The sequence below is a fragment of the Pempheris klunzingeri genome, chromosome 14, assembly GCF_042242105.1.
Source record: "Pempheris klunzingeri isolate RE-2024b chromosome 14, fPemKlu1.hap1, whole genome shotgun sequence".
NCBI lineage: Eukaryota > Metazoa > Chordata > Actinopteri > Acropomatiformes > Pempheridae > Pempheris > Pempheris klunzingeri.
Genome location: NC_092025.1, coordinates 821,243 through 839,125, shown reverse-complemented (window position 1 = coordinate 839,125; position 17,883 = coordinate 821,243). Strand labels below are relative to the sequence as shown.

Below are 17,883 nucleotides of genomic sequence, written 5' to 3'. Positions count from 1 at the left end.
TTAAATCTGTTCAGATCTTCGAAGTGTGACATTGGCTCAAGGTGTTATTCTGCTGTGCGTCCCCAGAGCTCTGCTGTTATTTCCATATGGCCGGTGAGCTAACTGGAATAATTGATGGCTGGTTGAGTTTGTGTCTGTCCTCTGGAGAGGCTTGTCTGTGTGCTGTCCAAAACTACTCCACAAGCCCTGACACCAGCTTCCCCTCCGTGGCCGCCTGTCGCAGTCCACTCCCTTGGGTACACTGCAGACAGGCAAAGCCCTGCCGCCTCTCCGGGTTAGCCTCTGTTCTGTACTTTAATGTCATTTCATTTCCCTCTGCAGGGCATAACAACATGCAGAAAGGGATTGATTTTAGCTCCAATGACAAATGGTTAAAAATAGTAAATGCTTATCTGTTTGATTTCAAAGGGATGCCCACACACTGGCGGGGGCTTTTCTAGTTTGCCACCCAACCCACATGTGGCAACCATCTAACACTAGTAGATAGTAGATAGTACATAGTACAGATATGCATGAGCAGATGGTATTTTGTTTGTTTACGTCTGATCTGGGTGATACATGGGTGGACTTGCACACAGCAGGGGGTGTGTGGCACCCTTAAGCGTGTATATATATGTATATATATATGTGTGTGTGTGTGTGTGTGTGTGTGTGTGTGTGTGTGTGTGTAATATGTAGAAAATCCATATAGCTGTTGTAGGTTAAGGTGTCAACATTGTAGAGGTGGCATCAGCAAGGACTGATCACACGTGCAGACACGTATGAATTGCAATTGTCGTATGTATTTAAAATCCCTTAAAGAGCAAAATCCTTGATTCAACCTCCACATCTTCCACATTGGTTTTCATTTTTCATCACACATGTGCACAAAAACAGAGAAAAATATGTATATTGTGTTACCAACTGTGACAGAAACAACCCCAGTAAATATGCTGGTTATAACCAGCATGTGTCACATGGTCAGTCGTCATTTTCCTATTGATCGGCTGCTGTGCCTTTTCCAATGTGAGCCTATTAGAGGAAGGAGAGGGGAACACACTATGGCTGCAACAGTGATGAACACTGAATAACAGCTCTCATCCCTGAAGTACTCGGCTCTAGTTTATACGTTAACCCAAAGGAAGGATGCCTCCACCCAGGACTCACCAGGGTTCAGGTGAGGCAGCCAGTCAGTGTGACTCTTTATTTAGACTGTGGCAGGTACCTGGCAAGATTTATTGTTAATTTATTCCACCAGCAACAACAAATAATGTTTCCAGTGCTCCCTGTGCCGTGCCAACATTAAAATCACTAATTATACATTTTTAAAAAGTTCTCCTTCTCTACTACAAACTACGTGTTCAGCGGGGGTGGAGGAGGTTCTGGCAGATTGTTAGCAGTGACGGTGTTGCTGGTGGAGGAACGGTCTCCTTTGTCTCCATAGGTGGGTTCTTTTTTTTTAATGTCAGGGAGTCCTGCCAGCTAAAGAGGAGTGTAAACCGCACTAGGATATTTGCTGACAGTCCCTGTGAGTGTGTATGTATGACATGCTTGTCGGCTTTCTGCTCAGGTCTCGTTGCAATAGGCCGGTAGAAAAAGCCTTCTGTGTGGATGATGGAATTGTATGAAAGAACAGAGCTGGTAGTGTTTCTGATGAAATCCTGGAGGAGTGAGAGGCAGAATCTGACCCAGAGCCAGCTGACACCAGCACTCTCCTTTTGAGAAGGCAACCTATTTTAGTGAGCAAGCCGTTCCTGTTCTGGAGAATCGTCCAACCTCAGCTCCCCTCTCCTGGCTCCTGCATCTAAATTTCTCTTTGTAGCCTGCACCAGGGTGGAGAATAAGGCTGCTAACATTATATTAATGAGGGGGGAGAGAGGCTCACAGCTCAGAGGGCTGAAACTCTTGTATTTCTCAGGAAGAAAAGCACATATAAGTAGAACGTCAGATGAAGGAAAGATGCTAACGCTAGTCAGTTATCGCTGTCAGTAAACGTAACAAGACGACTTCTAAACTGGAGAAATCAAGTGTGACATTAAATGTGGGTTGCTTTGTTTTCCTTTTTGACAAAATGATAGTTCAGCAATAACAGGAGAATGTTTGATGTCAAAAAAACCATTGAGATAGATCCCAGAACTATTAAGAAAAAAGACCTACTGGACTTTATCAGACTGCAACTAGCACTTATTTTCATTATTGATTCATTTGCTTCTTGATTAGCCGTTTAGTCCATCATTCATCCCAGTTTCTCCGAGTGCAAAGAGACTCTGTTAGAGAGAAGCATAGAATCTATTATGTGAGAGTCTGAAAACAGCATTTATTTTTGGTAGATGCTATTTACACCCAGGTGTCAACAGTCAACAGTGCTTGTTGCATCAAGCTGTTCGTCCTCCTGACACCCAGCAGAAAGTAAGCTTTAAATATTTAGACTGTTTACATGATTTAGATAATGGGATGTAAGAAAAAAATCACAAAATAATCTCGATAATGTTATTTATTATTTAAAACATGTCCCAGTGTAGTTTTAGTGCCTAAACTTGACCAACCAGCTGAAAACTGAAAATATATACACATAGAAATAATTGAAAATCCACTAATACTCACCCATCCCTTTAACCCAGGTACAAAGAGACACTTTTTGGCATTTTTGCTTGAAAAACCACTTAAACGATTAATTGATTATCAAAATTGTTGCAGATTACTTTCCTAGCGATCAACTAATCTACTAACTGGCTCATCATTACATCACCATTAAGATGACATAATTATCAGCCATTTGTTAGATTAAAAGATTTGTTTTGCCAGTGTTAAACAAAGCTGCAAACATGCTCGGCATCATAATAAGGGAAAGTAGGCCAGGACATTCAATCAACTGATCAGTAAATACTGTGAATGATGATCATTTTAGAAGAAGTCACCAAAGGGCTGCTGGGCTGAACATGTGCTGCTATGATACCAGCAGCCTGCTGATGGTGATGCCTCTGCCTCTGACCTTTCCCCCAACCAAAGAACACAACCTCAAACCTGGAGGGTTTTTTCATTTTTAATTCAAACCACCAAAAGCACATTTAGGACCCTGTTCCAAAAAGATAAGAGCTCGAGAAATTAAAATGTTGTTTGGATGCTTTAAATGCTGTGCGAGACAGATTAGTTAGAGCAAAGTGCTGTTCATCCTCTTTTGCAGCGATGATTCTCTGAAATACAGTTCAGGAGGGAGCTCGCACTTAAGCCGGCACAAAAAGTAGTGCCGATCACATGTTACAAGCATCAAACCAAGTCACAGAGGCAAAGGCTATATTAAGTCGGATTACTGTTCCCTGCTCATTTAGAATAGCTGGCCATAAGCAGCCAGTGTCATTACGGGACTAATTGTGTTCATTAGAATATTATCCACAGTCAGAGGCCGTGAACATCATCATCTTATTGGTCAATCATGGTGCTGTTTTAGACGCCCACACTATAATCTGCTTCACACACACACGCTCACAGCCAGTAGACACGTGTTAAACCGTAAAACACACACACATGCATATAGACAGTCTGAGGGTAAAACACCTGTGGCTGTGTGCTGTGTGAGGAGAACGTCTGGGGTTTCCCCGTGTGCCGCTGTAGTTCATGTAGACAGTGTGTTCTCTCAGGAGATCAAGTGTCCCACAACACCGACCACAGCGTCAGCAAAGATGTAGGAAGTGACACACCTAGCATGGTCCAAGGATGGGTTTTGTTTGCGTCTTTAGCCGTGCTAGTGGATTAATGGTGATCCATCAGTCGGCCCACCGCTTTAATCCAGACTGAAATCCCTCACCAGCTACCATTAAGTCTTTTTACATTCACGATCCCCAGAGGATGAATCCTACAGACTGTAGTGATCCACTAATCTTTCCTCGAGCTGCACCATGAGGTCGACGTTCTTGACTTTTAGTGAAATATCTTCAACTATCGAATGGGGGCCATAAACAAAGGCACGTTGACCCCAGGATGGATTCTAATAACTTTGGTGATTTCCTGACTCGTCCCATAGTGCTGTCATCAGGCCAAAGTTTGAGCCTGCCGAAGGTGTCGGTTGGTAAAAGTGCCTGCAAAATAAATGCCTTTGTTGGGCAGTCTCTGCAGTGAGACATGAATGATCAGCGGATGTGTTACCATTATCTGTTGCCATGTTTGTTGGACTTTGGACTTGTTTTCTGGCTGCATCTCACCACAGCTGATTTGGTGAGTTAAATGAGAGTAAGCTGCAGTCAGCTCCAGCCTCGGTGCACCAGGACGACCCTGGCAGCCTGCCTGCCACCTGACCACAGGTTTCTAACAGCGATGAGAGGGGATAGAGATCACTGGGATATTCTGTCTCTGTGAGGGATTTAGAGGGCACTGAGTATCACTCCCAACGGAAAAGATAGATGGCTTCCTGTTTTCAGCAGCAACAGATTAATCCTTCGGCAGGTTCACATCATCACAGATAGCCAGCTTCATCGTGCCGAAAGCTGTGAGTGGGAATTCTGAAGGTGGATGGAAGATGGGTGGCACTGTGTTTCTCCTCTATATTACCTCTTTGGGCCACTCTTCCTCTCTCCTCCGGACTCAGCCCAGTGCTACTAACTCCTTCTAAATATAGATGATCAAACAGGAGCAGGTCCAGCTATCAGACAACCTGAGCAGTGCCACAAGGACAGAGGGTGGAGCCACCACCACGGCCCGCCCCACCTGAGAGTCCTCTACAAGACAAATCTGCTGATGAGTTTTCATCTGTTTGCTGACTGGGGGTGGTGGTGGTGGTGGGGGGGGTCTTTGTTAGAGGGATCCTCGTCAGGCGACATTTCTAGGATTCCAGGAAGGTCAGTCATGCTGGAAGCTGCAGACTCATTGTCAGTGTGAGTGGAGGAGAAATAATTGGCTCATCCAACTTGCTGGTTTGCACTCTTATATCCTGTGTAATCCTGGGCTTATTATTGCCAGAGGCAGCCAGCCTCAGAGAGGGTGGCCCTGGATTTGGTCAGGATTGTCCTACAGTGTATTTCTGTCTAGTCAGATTGATCGCTGCTCATGGATCCTGTATCCAGTGTCTAGCCCGGGGAGCAGATCTGTCCCTTTTCTCCATCACACCACTTTGATTGGCTCTACAGGAATGTGTTTAACAGGTTTTGCAGCTACAGCTGGTTGTGTCCCGTACAGTTGCCTGTTAATCCTGTGGATTGAATTAAAGAGTTCCAGGGATTAGTCTGTGACAGGTGAACACACAGGAAAGTGTTTTCTTCTGGAAAGTACGAACACCGGTGTTTGTTCCCGTGGGTTTAAAGCTAGATTCTGTGGAGGTGGTTTCGTTAACAGACATGAACTTCCTCCGCTGCCAGTTCTAATTGTTTCTCATCAGCGATATGAAGAACAGAGTGTTTGTGTGAACCAGGACCTGGGCTGTATGTGCTTTGGGCTCTTAGCGCTTAAACTGAAGCAGTGGTTGTTGACATATTCTCATTGTGAACACTGTTTTCACTCATTGCACCCAAGACATGACACTCCTATGTAGTCCTGAGGGGAGATGTAACTTCATTAAGATAATTATTAATAGATTTTTTAAATATATGTAGACATATAAATAATAGTAATATATAAATGGCAGCATTACAGGACAAAGAACGGAGCACTTAGCTCTAGTGTTAGTGTCGTATGTCTTTGGCTGCAGTTTTCATTCAGTACACATCACATCAACAAGTGTTCTTAGGTAAAGGACTGAGTCCATCATTAGTCTGTGCCCTCCAGCACAATAAATATGGTGCTTCCCATCAGACGGCCCTGTCGACAGGACGTCGCCTTTTGAAATTAAAATCCTTTCCTGATCTGACACATTGTGGGTATTGAAGATGCCACGTCCATCGTGAGTCTGACAGGTTTTATGGAGTGCAGTACTAAATCGGTGGAGCGCTTTTCAGGTTTGACTAGGCTTCTGCACAAGAACACCAGGTTACAAACAGGAAGCAAATGTAAAACGAATGAATTTAGTTGGAATAAATTAATTCCAGTAAGAACATTTCAGTTATTCTCAATTTTGTCTCTGACTAGTTCTGACCAGAGGGAACATACTTTTCATTTTATACAAAGACTAAGTTCATTCTTGTGCGCTCTGGGGGCTGTAGTCTGCTCGGCTGCAGAATCACAGACTCTGATGAGGCTTTTTTAGATGTGTCGTCCTGCATATGTTGTCTGAAGAAGTTGTCTTTGACTTGAAATATAGTCATCATCACTGGTACCGCTGAGAGTTTCCCTTGATCACAGTTGATATCTGATTACTATGCTCTCTCACTGTTTCCAGAGGCCCTTAAGATGCTGTGCTCTCTGCTCCATATGAATGAGGCTCACTCAGTCAAAGATGATGAGACATAATCACTGCCAACTGTTTGCTACCACTACAGGATGGAGGAACATGGGAAAACGCTAATTCTACTGTGTGTGTGTGTGTATTTGTTGGGGGATGAAATGTCTCCCATAATCCTTTAAAAAAAAAAACAAAATCAAGTGTGTATGTGTGTGTGGGGGTTTGTCTGAGTGGGCAGGTGCGTGTGTGCATGCACACAAAAGCCATGCAAATGCAAGCTGTTCCTGAGGCACGCTCTATCATCCATCAGGAGCAGCCAGTTGACGTTCCTGCAGGGCGATCCACCCTTCCCTCTCCTGCGTGTTGTTTTCTTGGCAGTAAATGTGACCTAGCCTTCATTTTGAGGTATATGAAATGTGACAAGAGAAGGCAACGGGAGACGAGGCCTGATCAACCTGTGGGGGGGGGGGAGCAGAGCAGAAGGAAGGAAAAACCTCTTCAGTGTATGAGCTCTGATTTGATATGAGAAAGACTTAAATAGGGCCGGTGAGAGGAGTGTCTGTAGTGTGCAAAACCCTGCAGGAAAACTGTGTCTTCTTTATTGAAGATGAACAAGATGCCCAGTGCCTAATTAGTACAGATTATCATCGCTTGATTGCATAAATGCTGTTTCAAATCGGCCGAGGCTCTGAACACTGGAGGGGGAGCGCTGAATCCTTGTTGTTTCGCAATTGACTTGACATTAAAATGGTCACAAATTAAAATGTTATATCATAACATCTGTACTCACGGTGTCCCTTCAAATTCTATAGTGGTCAAACTGTGACACTAATCTGCTGAAATAGTCTATTTAGAGGATGAAGTTAATGTGATAACGGTGCCCTTTAATTAGACGCACAATTATTCCTGACATTTGTCCGTTAATGAGCTTTGAATGTGTTTTTTTCTTTAATGCTGTGAACAGTGGAGATAAAGCTGCACTGTTGAAGTCTACTGTAACGGTCCCTCTGGCCCACAGGTCAACTTGAGATCAGATCAAAGACTCAAATGGACCCAGCAGAGTCAACAGAATACACACAAATCCAACAGTCTGATATATGCACGCTGCCTCAGCAGCCACACGAATGTAAATGTTTAGAACTTTCCCGTCTCAGTTTGGCGCAGGAGGGATCAAAGGTTCAGCTCGTACTATCAAATGTAAGATAAGAGCACAGCCTGACATTTCCTCTGTGTGGTTAGGTGACTTTGCTGTATGTTTTTGGGGTCTGTGTGCCACACAGATCAGCAGTCACTCTGCTCCACGTGCATTCCACAGAAAATTAACCTGATATCTCAAAGAAAAGTCAGTGAAGAGCAGCTGATACACGTTTGAGGAAAATGAATGCAAGAGACAACCCTGCAACATGTGATCGTTTTACTGTTCTTCAATCCATGTTGCAGGTCGTTGAGAGCACGCTGCAACTAACAATTATTTTCCATTAATCTAGTACTTTTCTAGACTGCCCTCAGACGAAGAGGGTGAAGAAGAAGTGACAGTAGTAATTGTGATGGGAGCAAAAGAGGGAGTGAGCAGGTATTGTTCTAGAGCTACAAAGTCCACAGAGGAGGTCGTAGCAGGACGGATCAACAAACATCCCTTTTTTTACATGGATTTAAGATTTATTTCCACCAGTGATTTGTAACCGTTTTGGAGAGAAATGACGTCATCCTGTTCGTAGGGATGTCCGATTAGAAAACATTCTTTCAGCAGTTGTAAAGGGATTTATTTGTGTTTAATTTGAATGACTTTCTCAGTAGATTAGTCATTTGGTGGACCTTATGAAACGTTAGAAAAATGAAAAATGGCTTCCTCAGGTTTGTCCAAATCCAAAAATGTTCAGTTTGCTGCAGGAAAAGCAGCAATTCTGCTCATTTGAGAAGATTGGCCCCTTGATCGACCCCCTTGTTTCCTGTTACACAAGACTTGACGTGAAACAGGAACAATATGAGTATCTTTTTAAGTCTATTGATCCTGAAGAACACAATGCATCATGGTCGATCAAACCATCCGAGTGTCTGCACGCTTGGACGCTCTCCCTCAATGCTGAAGGAGTTTTGTGCCGGTGCACAGTCTGAAGATGATTTCTGTGTGATTCTCCCTATAGTGTACTATAGTTACTGTACCTTCACATATTGTTCCACGTCTGACCCGTGCTGAGGTCAACCCTTACAGGCCGGACCCAGTGATGACCACCATCTGAGCACATGTCGCTGATTTTACAACACAGAACAAAATGACTCCCATCGCTCCTTTCAATAAGAGTTTCATTTATTACAGAAAAACCTGGTTTGCTTGTATTGTAATGCAGATGTCTTCCAGTCACATCTCTGTAATGAGTGAACAATCACAGTGGGTTTGGTCTTGTCGAGCAAGGTGTTGCACCTCACTTCTACTATTCAATTTCACAGTTGATGACTAGCCTAGATGAGAAGGAAGGCATTGAAAAAAAGTTCCCTGCTGACTCCCATCAAAGATAGGCAGTGCCAAACATATGCTTTCAGCATACCGCCTTACCCTCTGCTCTCAACACCCCCCTGGATACTGCAGTTCCATGGATAAGGACTGTGTTTTTCAGAAAACATAAATCACTGCAGGTCTGTGAGGTCAGACGCTTGTTTTAGCAGAACTAGAATGCTTCCAGCTCTGTGTTGAATATACAGCCTGCTGCCGAGGCTGAACCTGCTCTTTACCTGCTCTGATGTCGAGGACACCAGAGCAGGCAAAGAAAAAGCTCCACGTTCGTAAAACCAATATAAATGAACAACTGCTTGATGGATGATTTTCCTCTGGTGCATTAGTGAGGTTTGCTCTAGGTTTTTCTGCCTCTCTTGCCAAATGAAGGATTTCATTTTGATTTCGGCCGTGGATGTCTTTGCTCGCTGTCTGCACACAACAAAATGATGACGGAGACAAATAGATGCCGGGTTACGGGTGAAAGTGGTTTACTAATGGAGCCAAATGGACTCATTTGTTCACCCTCTACAGCCCACTCTCTCCTTTTGCTGTAATTGGCTCTGCTGCAGCATCTTTCCATCTAAACTAGTTGGCAGTGAAGCAGTGGTTCTGAAGGTTCTGGCTGGTTTAACCGGTCATTAACCAACCATCTCTTCTTTTTCTTGTCTTTCTTTAGTTTGGTAAACAACTATAAAAGTTAGAAGTTTTGAAATGTGACACTGCAGCACCACAGTTTGTTGAGAGAAATCATCCATCATCAGCAGAATACTGAGAGCCTCCAAATCACCTTCCTTCCTTCTCTTTCCTGTTTTTCTTCATATATTATCTCTGCCAGGTGTGTAAGCCTGGAGAGGATCATGCATTTGTGTGTGTGTGTGTGTGTGTGTGTGTGTGTGTGTGTGTGTGTATGCAGCTAATATACAGTATATATCACATCTACACATCACATCTAGATATATCTACTGAACAGATCAATATTTTTGTATTTTATTGTCTTGTAATGTCATTTACTGCTGACTCCTCACTCCTCTTAACTATATTTAATGTATAATGAAGAACAATCAAAGAGTTTGACCATCTGGACAGATGCCACATCGACTGCACACACACATTGTTGAATTTCTTTCTTAATTTCCCATGAATGTATCAGTCGATAGAAAAAGTAGATGAGGAAGCGTTTCTTGGATCTGACACAGAACAGGTGCTTCTGATGCAAAGCTTGGAGAAAAGAGAATGCATTCCCATCGTTTGGTTGACTACAGTGGCTCTTAATAAGAACAAGAGTGGCCTGTAACAACCAGCCACCAGTCCTCCTAGGGCTCACGCAACCACATATTCAGACAGCAGGAGACTTTTCCCGGCCACACCCAGCTAAATAACCAGACAGAACACTAAAATAAAATAAAACTATAGATAATGCTAAAGAAAACATTCAGTAAAGACATACACAAATAAATTGCCACTCAAGCATCATTAAACCTTATTTAATGATTTTACCTGGTGACTCACATTACACATTAGATCTCATTTTCGAGGGAGCGGCCATGTGTCAAACAACATACAAGCCAACATACCGCCAGTACAAGTAAATACTGTACAACCAATAAGCAAAGAAAACAAGGGAATGATAAAATATTCACTGAGTCAAAAACAAGACGTCTTCAGGAAATTCTAATAATGTTTTGCAGCTTTAATTAATAGAAAGATCTGCAGCAGTTCCACCTTGTATGAACCTCTGCTTACTCAGACAGCGTCTCAGTCACAGTTTGTCACAGCAACACGCAGGAGCAAACATGTTTAATCTCATCTCAAACACTCTTGATACAAGATGAATGGATGCAGTGCAAAATTAGGTTGTTAGAATTGAAAGGAAATATTAAATCCTATGAAAAAGTGTCCTCCACAGTGAAAACATGTGGTTACCTGCGTCTGTAGACAGATTAAAGTCTAGGCGCAGCTGGAATTAGTAACCAGACCACTTCTGCCCCTCTGCCTCCCACTTCTACCAGGACGTTGCTCACACATGCAGCGGGCTGAACGGAGCTGCAGCGGAGGGCAGCCCGGTTCGAGAGACAGATAATCACTAGTTGTGATGAGAATTAGCGAAATATGACAGTTCCTTTTTGTTTATGCTGAAATGAGTCAGGAGTCAAACAATGCATTCCCCCTCGCTGCTGACAGTTAAAAGGTTTTTTCCTGCACTTGCAATTTACATGGAACAGTCATCTGAAATATGCAAATGGTGATGGGTTGTGTGCTCGTGAGTGTGTGTGTGTGTGTGTGTGTGTGTGTGTGCACGTGAGTGTGTGTGTGAGTGTGTGTGTGCCTCATGACAAGCTATTATACTTGTATGAATAGTGAATTCATGGATATTTGTGTGATCAAACAGTTAATGGATAAAAGCTATCCTTTTGTCAGCAGACCACCGGCATGTAAGGCTGCCGCAGTAGTTAAATCACAGGTGACAGGACTGTGCTGCTTTTGAAATGCCTAAAAATCAGTGTATGTTGCATCAGCATAGCCCACATCATGACAGCTGGGGTGAAGGACAGACATATATAGTCTAGTCCAGCTGACTTAAATCTAAACATAAGTAACTTATAATTAATATCCAGCCACCTTTTCTGTTAATGTTACCTATGTACGTTGAACAGCTTAATTTATTCTGATAGCAGTAAAACCAGCAGCACTCAGTGTTTACAGCCAAGAGATACAGGTGTCTCACTCAGGAAACCACTAAATCACCAGCGATAGCATCCTGCTGCAGACATGTTATATTGTTGTCAAGAAAACAAATAGAAATGTGCTGTCAGTGTTGCAGATATGTTCACTCTATTCATTAAGTTGATAAAAAAAAGAAAAGTGATGCATTACAAACACAAAGTAGAGCCACAAATGATGGGAATGGGTCAACAGGTGTTTGGTTCGGTTGAAAACTGAATTATTTGTCACAGAAGCTGATGAGCTGATGATGGCAGTAGATGCAAAGTTAAGGGATCATCAGTGATTTTAACGGCAGTCCATCTAATAGTTGTTGAGGCGTTTCACCTAAAACTACAATCGACCAGAGTGGTGGACAACAGATTAATGTTGCCATCATCAGAGCCATGATAACATGACAGAACGGTGGGGCAGACTGCAGCAGGTACTGAGCCATGGCTGTGAAGGAGTGTGACCCACCTGGACAAAGTGGAACACTGTGTTATTTTTGAATATGAAGCTCTACCTTCCCGACACACTTCAGGAATAGTATAACATGGCCCATTTACTGACCACCTACCGCCTAACACCCCCAGAACTGACTGTGTGTTTGGCTCCATTGTTTCCCTTCAGTCTGTGACTTGTCATGGCTCATATACAGGCCCAGGTGGCTCCTCGGGGAGGAGAACCACCACCACCACACTCATTCCTCTTGATTCCAGCTGTTACATACAGTGGAGGGATGCTGTTTGAGGATTAGTCATTTACAGGAAGTGCCCTTTTCCTCGGATGGCTCGCCATAACTCATTTTGCATATCTGTGTTCTTCCATCTACAGAACAAAACCTGAAGCAGAGCTACTAGAGAGCTTTGATACTCCCTGTCTGTGGCAATCTGCCGCTGACTTGATTGTCATTAGAGATGAAAGGGGAAAAGCACAATAAACAAATGTCTATAAATGTGTATATACTCACATACTGTATGTCACAATACATCCAGTCTTTTTGTGTGTCCACCCACAAGCTTTTGATATGGATACAGGGACCAAAGGCACAAAGCATAATTAGCTCTGGAGCTTCTTTCAATGTATGAGTGCATGTGTGCTATAGGTAACTCAGCCCACTAGACCACTCTGGTGAGACACAGGTGACAGTTTCCCTTTTATTTGACTAGCTGATTCAGTGACAGTCTTCACTCTTGGATCTGTGATAGAATTCAAAGGTTTTAGTTCACAAATAGTAAGTATGAATGTAATTCTTCTCATTGACTTCGACAGCTTTTAGTCACAAAACCATCAAATATGCTCGGAAAATTACACCAAACACAACATTTAAACTGGATTATGATCAGGAAGGGCTGTCCAATATGACCAAAATCTAATATACCAATATGGGTCATTTCAAATCCACATACGGTTACATATCACAATACAGCGGGGGGGGTTTCTGGTCAGACTCTAATCTTTTATACCCAAACCAGTTCTGTGTGACAGTAGCCCCCTTTTTTAGGCACAAGTTCCTCAGTTTGTCTTTTCTGCTCTCCTGTTTGGAATTCCCACATTCTCTGTTGCTTCCACCTGTTTGTGTTGCCTTCATGCAAATTTCCTGCCGGCATCATTCATTCGTGCCGTGCGTAAGAATGCAAAGCATCGTCCAAATGAGGAAAAATATTTCCATAAAGAGTGAGATATGAAATATATGTCATCATAATAAGTGGTCTAGCATCACAATATCTATTATACTATTTCATTTTATTAGACGACACACAGTATGTCAACTATTCAATAGATGATGTTTGTGGTCCCCAGAGCGAGCATGGGCCCTCTGGTAATCACTTTACCTTTCCTCTAGCACTACCAGCAGGTGGATATTTGTGGTTTCCTGTTCAGTGTCTCAACAACTAGACAATAGTTTACAGAGAATTTGATACACACATTTATCTTTCCTATATGATAAATCAAGATTCTCTTGATCCAGATAACCGTAGACTGACTCCTCTTGCTGTAGCTGACTGAGCTCACAGTCTCTCTCCTGTCTCTCCAGCTCTGGTGAGACCCTGAGCGCTGTGACCACAGGCTGGCCCCGGTCACGTTGATGCTGGTGGACACTCTCCAGCGCTCTCCCCACCACCTGCTCCTGCACTGCGTCCACCTTCCCACCCCGCCATGGCCATGAGCAGCACCCCCGGCTGTGACAGGCTGGACCCGGACTCTGACAAACAGACCAGCGGTCTCACGGGCACCATGGCCGCCATGACGACTAAAGACTCGGACGGCTCAGCCGCCAACGGCGTGAGGAACGGTGGGTCTCAGGCTAAGAGGACTCAACCGGTGCGGCCTCACCTGACCGGGAGGAAGTTGTCGCTGCAGGAGAGGGGCACTTACCTGTCGTCAGGCTCCGGGGGAGGCTACGCACACATCTCCCCCCGTGTGGCTCGCAGGCCCACTGTGGAGTGTAAACGTGTGTCCATATCAGACTCTCAGGTGAGGAAGACTTTTTTATTCATTATTATCATTATTAATTATTGAAAAGGCATTGTCGGTTTTCCACCGACGGCAGTGTCAATGTGTTTGACAGGAATAGAAACTATTTAAAGCAAATGCTGACCACAATGTTCAATAAAAATCCAAAAGTTTGAATCTTCCACCTGAAACGCCTTCAAAAAATTCCTTCATCTGCAGTCCTCTGATTTGGACATTTGCTAACATGAATTTCTGCAGTTGGGTGTGACAGGTGGTACCATAGCAGGGAGTGAAACACCAACAGAGGGAAGCGGCTCCATTGTGCATATGAGAACAGGGAACAGCCATAGCTGGGTACAAGCGCCGAGCCTAATATCTCTGCACTGTGATCAAAGAAAGAGGAGCAGAGGGCCAGTGGACAACATGACAGGAAGATGGAAGGGCGAGTAGGGTGTAGATAAGTCTCCCATTAGCAGCCATCGTGGAAGCATTCCTCTGTGTAATAGCTGATTTATGTTAATGCATCATTATCGTAGCTTCTGTCAGGGGTGTGCAGCTTATATGGTGCTCCCCGCTCTGCGCTGTGTGTCGTTATGATGTGTGAGAGCATTGTGCTCTCGTGGAGGCTTTGACACGAGAACTTCACTTCTGACTGTTTCATCTCACAGACATGAAATGCTTTCTGACCATCATCGTGCTGCTGGATACATCAGAAAAGAAGTGAGGGGTGGGGGTGGGAGCAGGAAGCGGCCATGGTAATCATGTGGAGCATATCCTGTATGTACATGTCTGTTCGTATAAATTGGAAGAAATACGATACAACACATGTGACAGCTAATATCTTACACCTTATATTGTGTTTTACACACTGCAGGTTTAGATACAGACCGCTCAGGTGAAGTTACACACCCACCGCTCATCCCCAGGCTTTCCCCTGGCTGGCTATTATGCTGGAGACTTCACATGCTTGTTGTATTTCTGATATTTGTTATTGCACAATTGGTAGAGAAATGTACAGAGTCAAGCCTTGAATCTCCCTGATTCATCATCCTTAGAGACATAGATTGACAGTTTGCTGTCATGCAGAGAGTTGGATGAGAAGATTGACGCCGCTATTGTGTCATGTCACTAACCCCATGCAGGTAGCAGAATCCACCCACTCGCACTTCTAAAGCTCAGTAATTAAGAAATCCACGGTGAGGTAACCTGAGGAAACTCTGTTAAGACACCCATGAAGAAATAGTCCTGTACGTAGTACTGCAACCTCCTTTATGACCGCAAAGTGTCCTGAGTCTGTTGTAGTGTTTTTACATTTGGCTTTTTGTATGGAGTAAACAAATAAGAAATAATGAGTGAATTAGTACGCTTTAGAGGTGTTGGTAGGCTGATTTGTAACCTTTGGACAAAGCCAGCTAGCTTTTGTGCTATGCTAAGCTTAGACATAGCATAGACATGGAAGAAATGTCAATCTTCAAACTCCCAGCGAGAAAGTGAAAAAGCATATTTACCATGTTTGCTGCGGGGATGGTGATAACTGGCTTCTAAATAATAAATGTCATTGTTTATGTAACATAAACCGATGCAGCTGAAAACATGCATGCATCTGTTTGTGCTCACCCATGAAAGGAGTATTGTGTAGCTGTGGGTGAATCTCCATTTTCCTCTGACTTTTTCCAATTCAGAGTGAACATTAAAAATGTATGACATCTGCCAGGATATGGAACCCTTCTGAATTTAACAGACTGCTGCCACAGACTCACAGACCTGTCATCGTGTCCTTTCCTATCTGAAAATGGAGTTGCAGCTCTCGCACTGAACCATAAAAGGGACTCCTGTTGCTTATATTTCCCTGCTCTCTGTGGATTTACAGTATGACACAGCAAACAGAGACACACACACACACACACACACACAGAAACATGTCTTGCTTGCACAAACACCACTTATGACTAATATTTTGAGTTTCTTCACTGCTCCTCAAAGCATCAGCTAACACAAAGGGAACATGTATAAAATGTATGTATGTATGTTTTCATACTTGGTGTCAGTTTCTGTGTGGGAGGCTCATAAGGAAATACTGTGTGTGTAGCTTATGTGATAAAACACAGCAGCTCATTACTCCTTTTGTTTTCCCTCTATGTGTTGCAGGAGTTCCCCCCTGACTTTCTCATCACATTTGTCATTGTCTTTCACTCTATTTTGTACACATACAGTGTATAATCTTCTGTCCTTTTGGGAATCGGGATGCATTTTACAACCCATGTATTCTTCTGTTTTGTGGGTTACAGTAAAGATGAACAAAATCCAGAAAAATACGGTGTTAAATGTTCGCCTTCCTACACGGAGAGCGTTACTGCTGGAGGACGAGTCCATGACAGTGATGAGAAAACCTGGTGTTTGCTCTGTGCACACGCACTGACTGATAGCCTCTCTTAGTTTGTCAGTACAAATACACAACTCTGTTAAATGCCATAAGCATATAAACACAAGCAAAACAGCTGTCACAAACTGAGGCTGAGCTAACGGGTTAGCTCCATGTATGGTTAACACACTAAACGAGAGCCTGCCTCATGCAGCTCTCTCTCGTCCTTCCGCTCAGTGGGTGTGTGCTTCGTGGTGGTAACTCACCACGGTCTGTTGCTGAGCCCTAATTTGAATTTTGGTCGCACTTTCTCCACCATTCTAAGATGACTCTGGTCATGCACAGTGGGCGCATTTGCAGCTTGCATGCATGTAGGCAGGTAGGTCTTTTCATTGACTTGTTGGGTTATTACATACAGTCATTTTACATTTCATTTAATCACAGGGATCTGTGAAAACCTCAACCTCAAACTTTCATGGAGAACAAGGACGGATACACAAACTTTCTTTAAAAAAATATATTTAGTACCAATTTTCAAACACCATATTCCTCCCCTCGTCTTATTACTGTAACATCGCTTTACAAAGGGACTTCTTCTTCTTCTTTAGGGCCAGTAAAGACAGGAAGAACAATTATATCATCCAGTAATGCTTTAACTGTACACATGGTCATGTGAGTGTTGTGTTACAGATCTGGAAATAAGACCTACACACCAAATGTCCATCAACAGGATACTGAACATGTCCATGCTTACTAATAACTCTGTGAGGACTCTTGGGCTCATTTTGCAAAATGGTCTTCTGTGGATGAGCATCTCCTCATCCTGCTGTTATTTGTATTCATGGTCAGAGACTGAAAGAGAGATGTAATCAGAGCCCACAGCTTCTTTCCACCAAAATGCATTAAAGTGAAATACTTTCTTCGTTTGCTTAGTCAGGAATAGAAATGGCCGTGATGATGGAGGAAATGGATATGCCAGTGAATTTTCTGTGTTAACTGTGCAAACAGTTGTGTACGTCTGATAGGCATAAGATTAGCAGCAGGAGAAATTTCAAAATGAGTAAGTTTGGCAGCCCCTTGAGCAAAGACTAATGTTACCGTCTTTTGTTCTGCACAGTGCATTAGTACAGTAAATGGTGCTTATCTGCAGCCTTGTCAAGCACAGCAGTAGTTGGTAGCGGACACACATACAGAGCTGAGGCTGTGTGTGTTTAAAGTGAAGTCATCGCTCCTGTTTTCCTTTCTTCCAGTTGCACCAACAACCCAGAGTTAACCATCTTTGACCATCTTCTTCTGCAATGGTCTCATTTTGCTGGAGCCATTCTACCATTCTATTGGACCAGGAAATTCACACTTAAATACTATCAAACACAAGCTCCATTTTTATCACACACTTCCTGAGGCAGACAACGCTCATTACTCATCATGAGAATGAAATGCATGGTCACTGATTATGAAAGCAGCGGTGATCTATTTGCTATTCGCTGATATCGATCAGTTGCTGAGTAATGGATGGAGAGAGTTTGGTACAGATCAGACACAATGGGGGAGATGTGAGGAGGGGCTGGGTGTGTTGCATAC

General features: G+C 43.4%; 1 protein-coding gene across 1 annotated transcript in view; it reads left to right on the top strand.

The window, feature by feature from the left end:
• The first annotated feature begins 13,578 nt into the window (after nucleotides 1-13,578).
• camkk1a (calcium/calmodulin-dependent protein kinase kinase 1, alpha a) overlaps nucleotides 13,579-17,883 on the top strand; it is a 28,615-nt gene continuing 24,310 nt past the window's right edge. Inside the window, exon 1 of the mRNA XM_070843534.1 lies at nucleotides 13,579-13,961. Coding sequence (XP_070699635.1) covers nucleotides 13,644-13,961 — 318 coding nt within the window. The 5' untranslated portion in view covers nucleotides 13,579-13,643. The remainder of the gene's footprint in view (nucleotides 13,962-17,883) is intronic.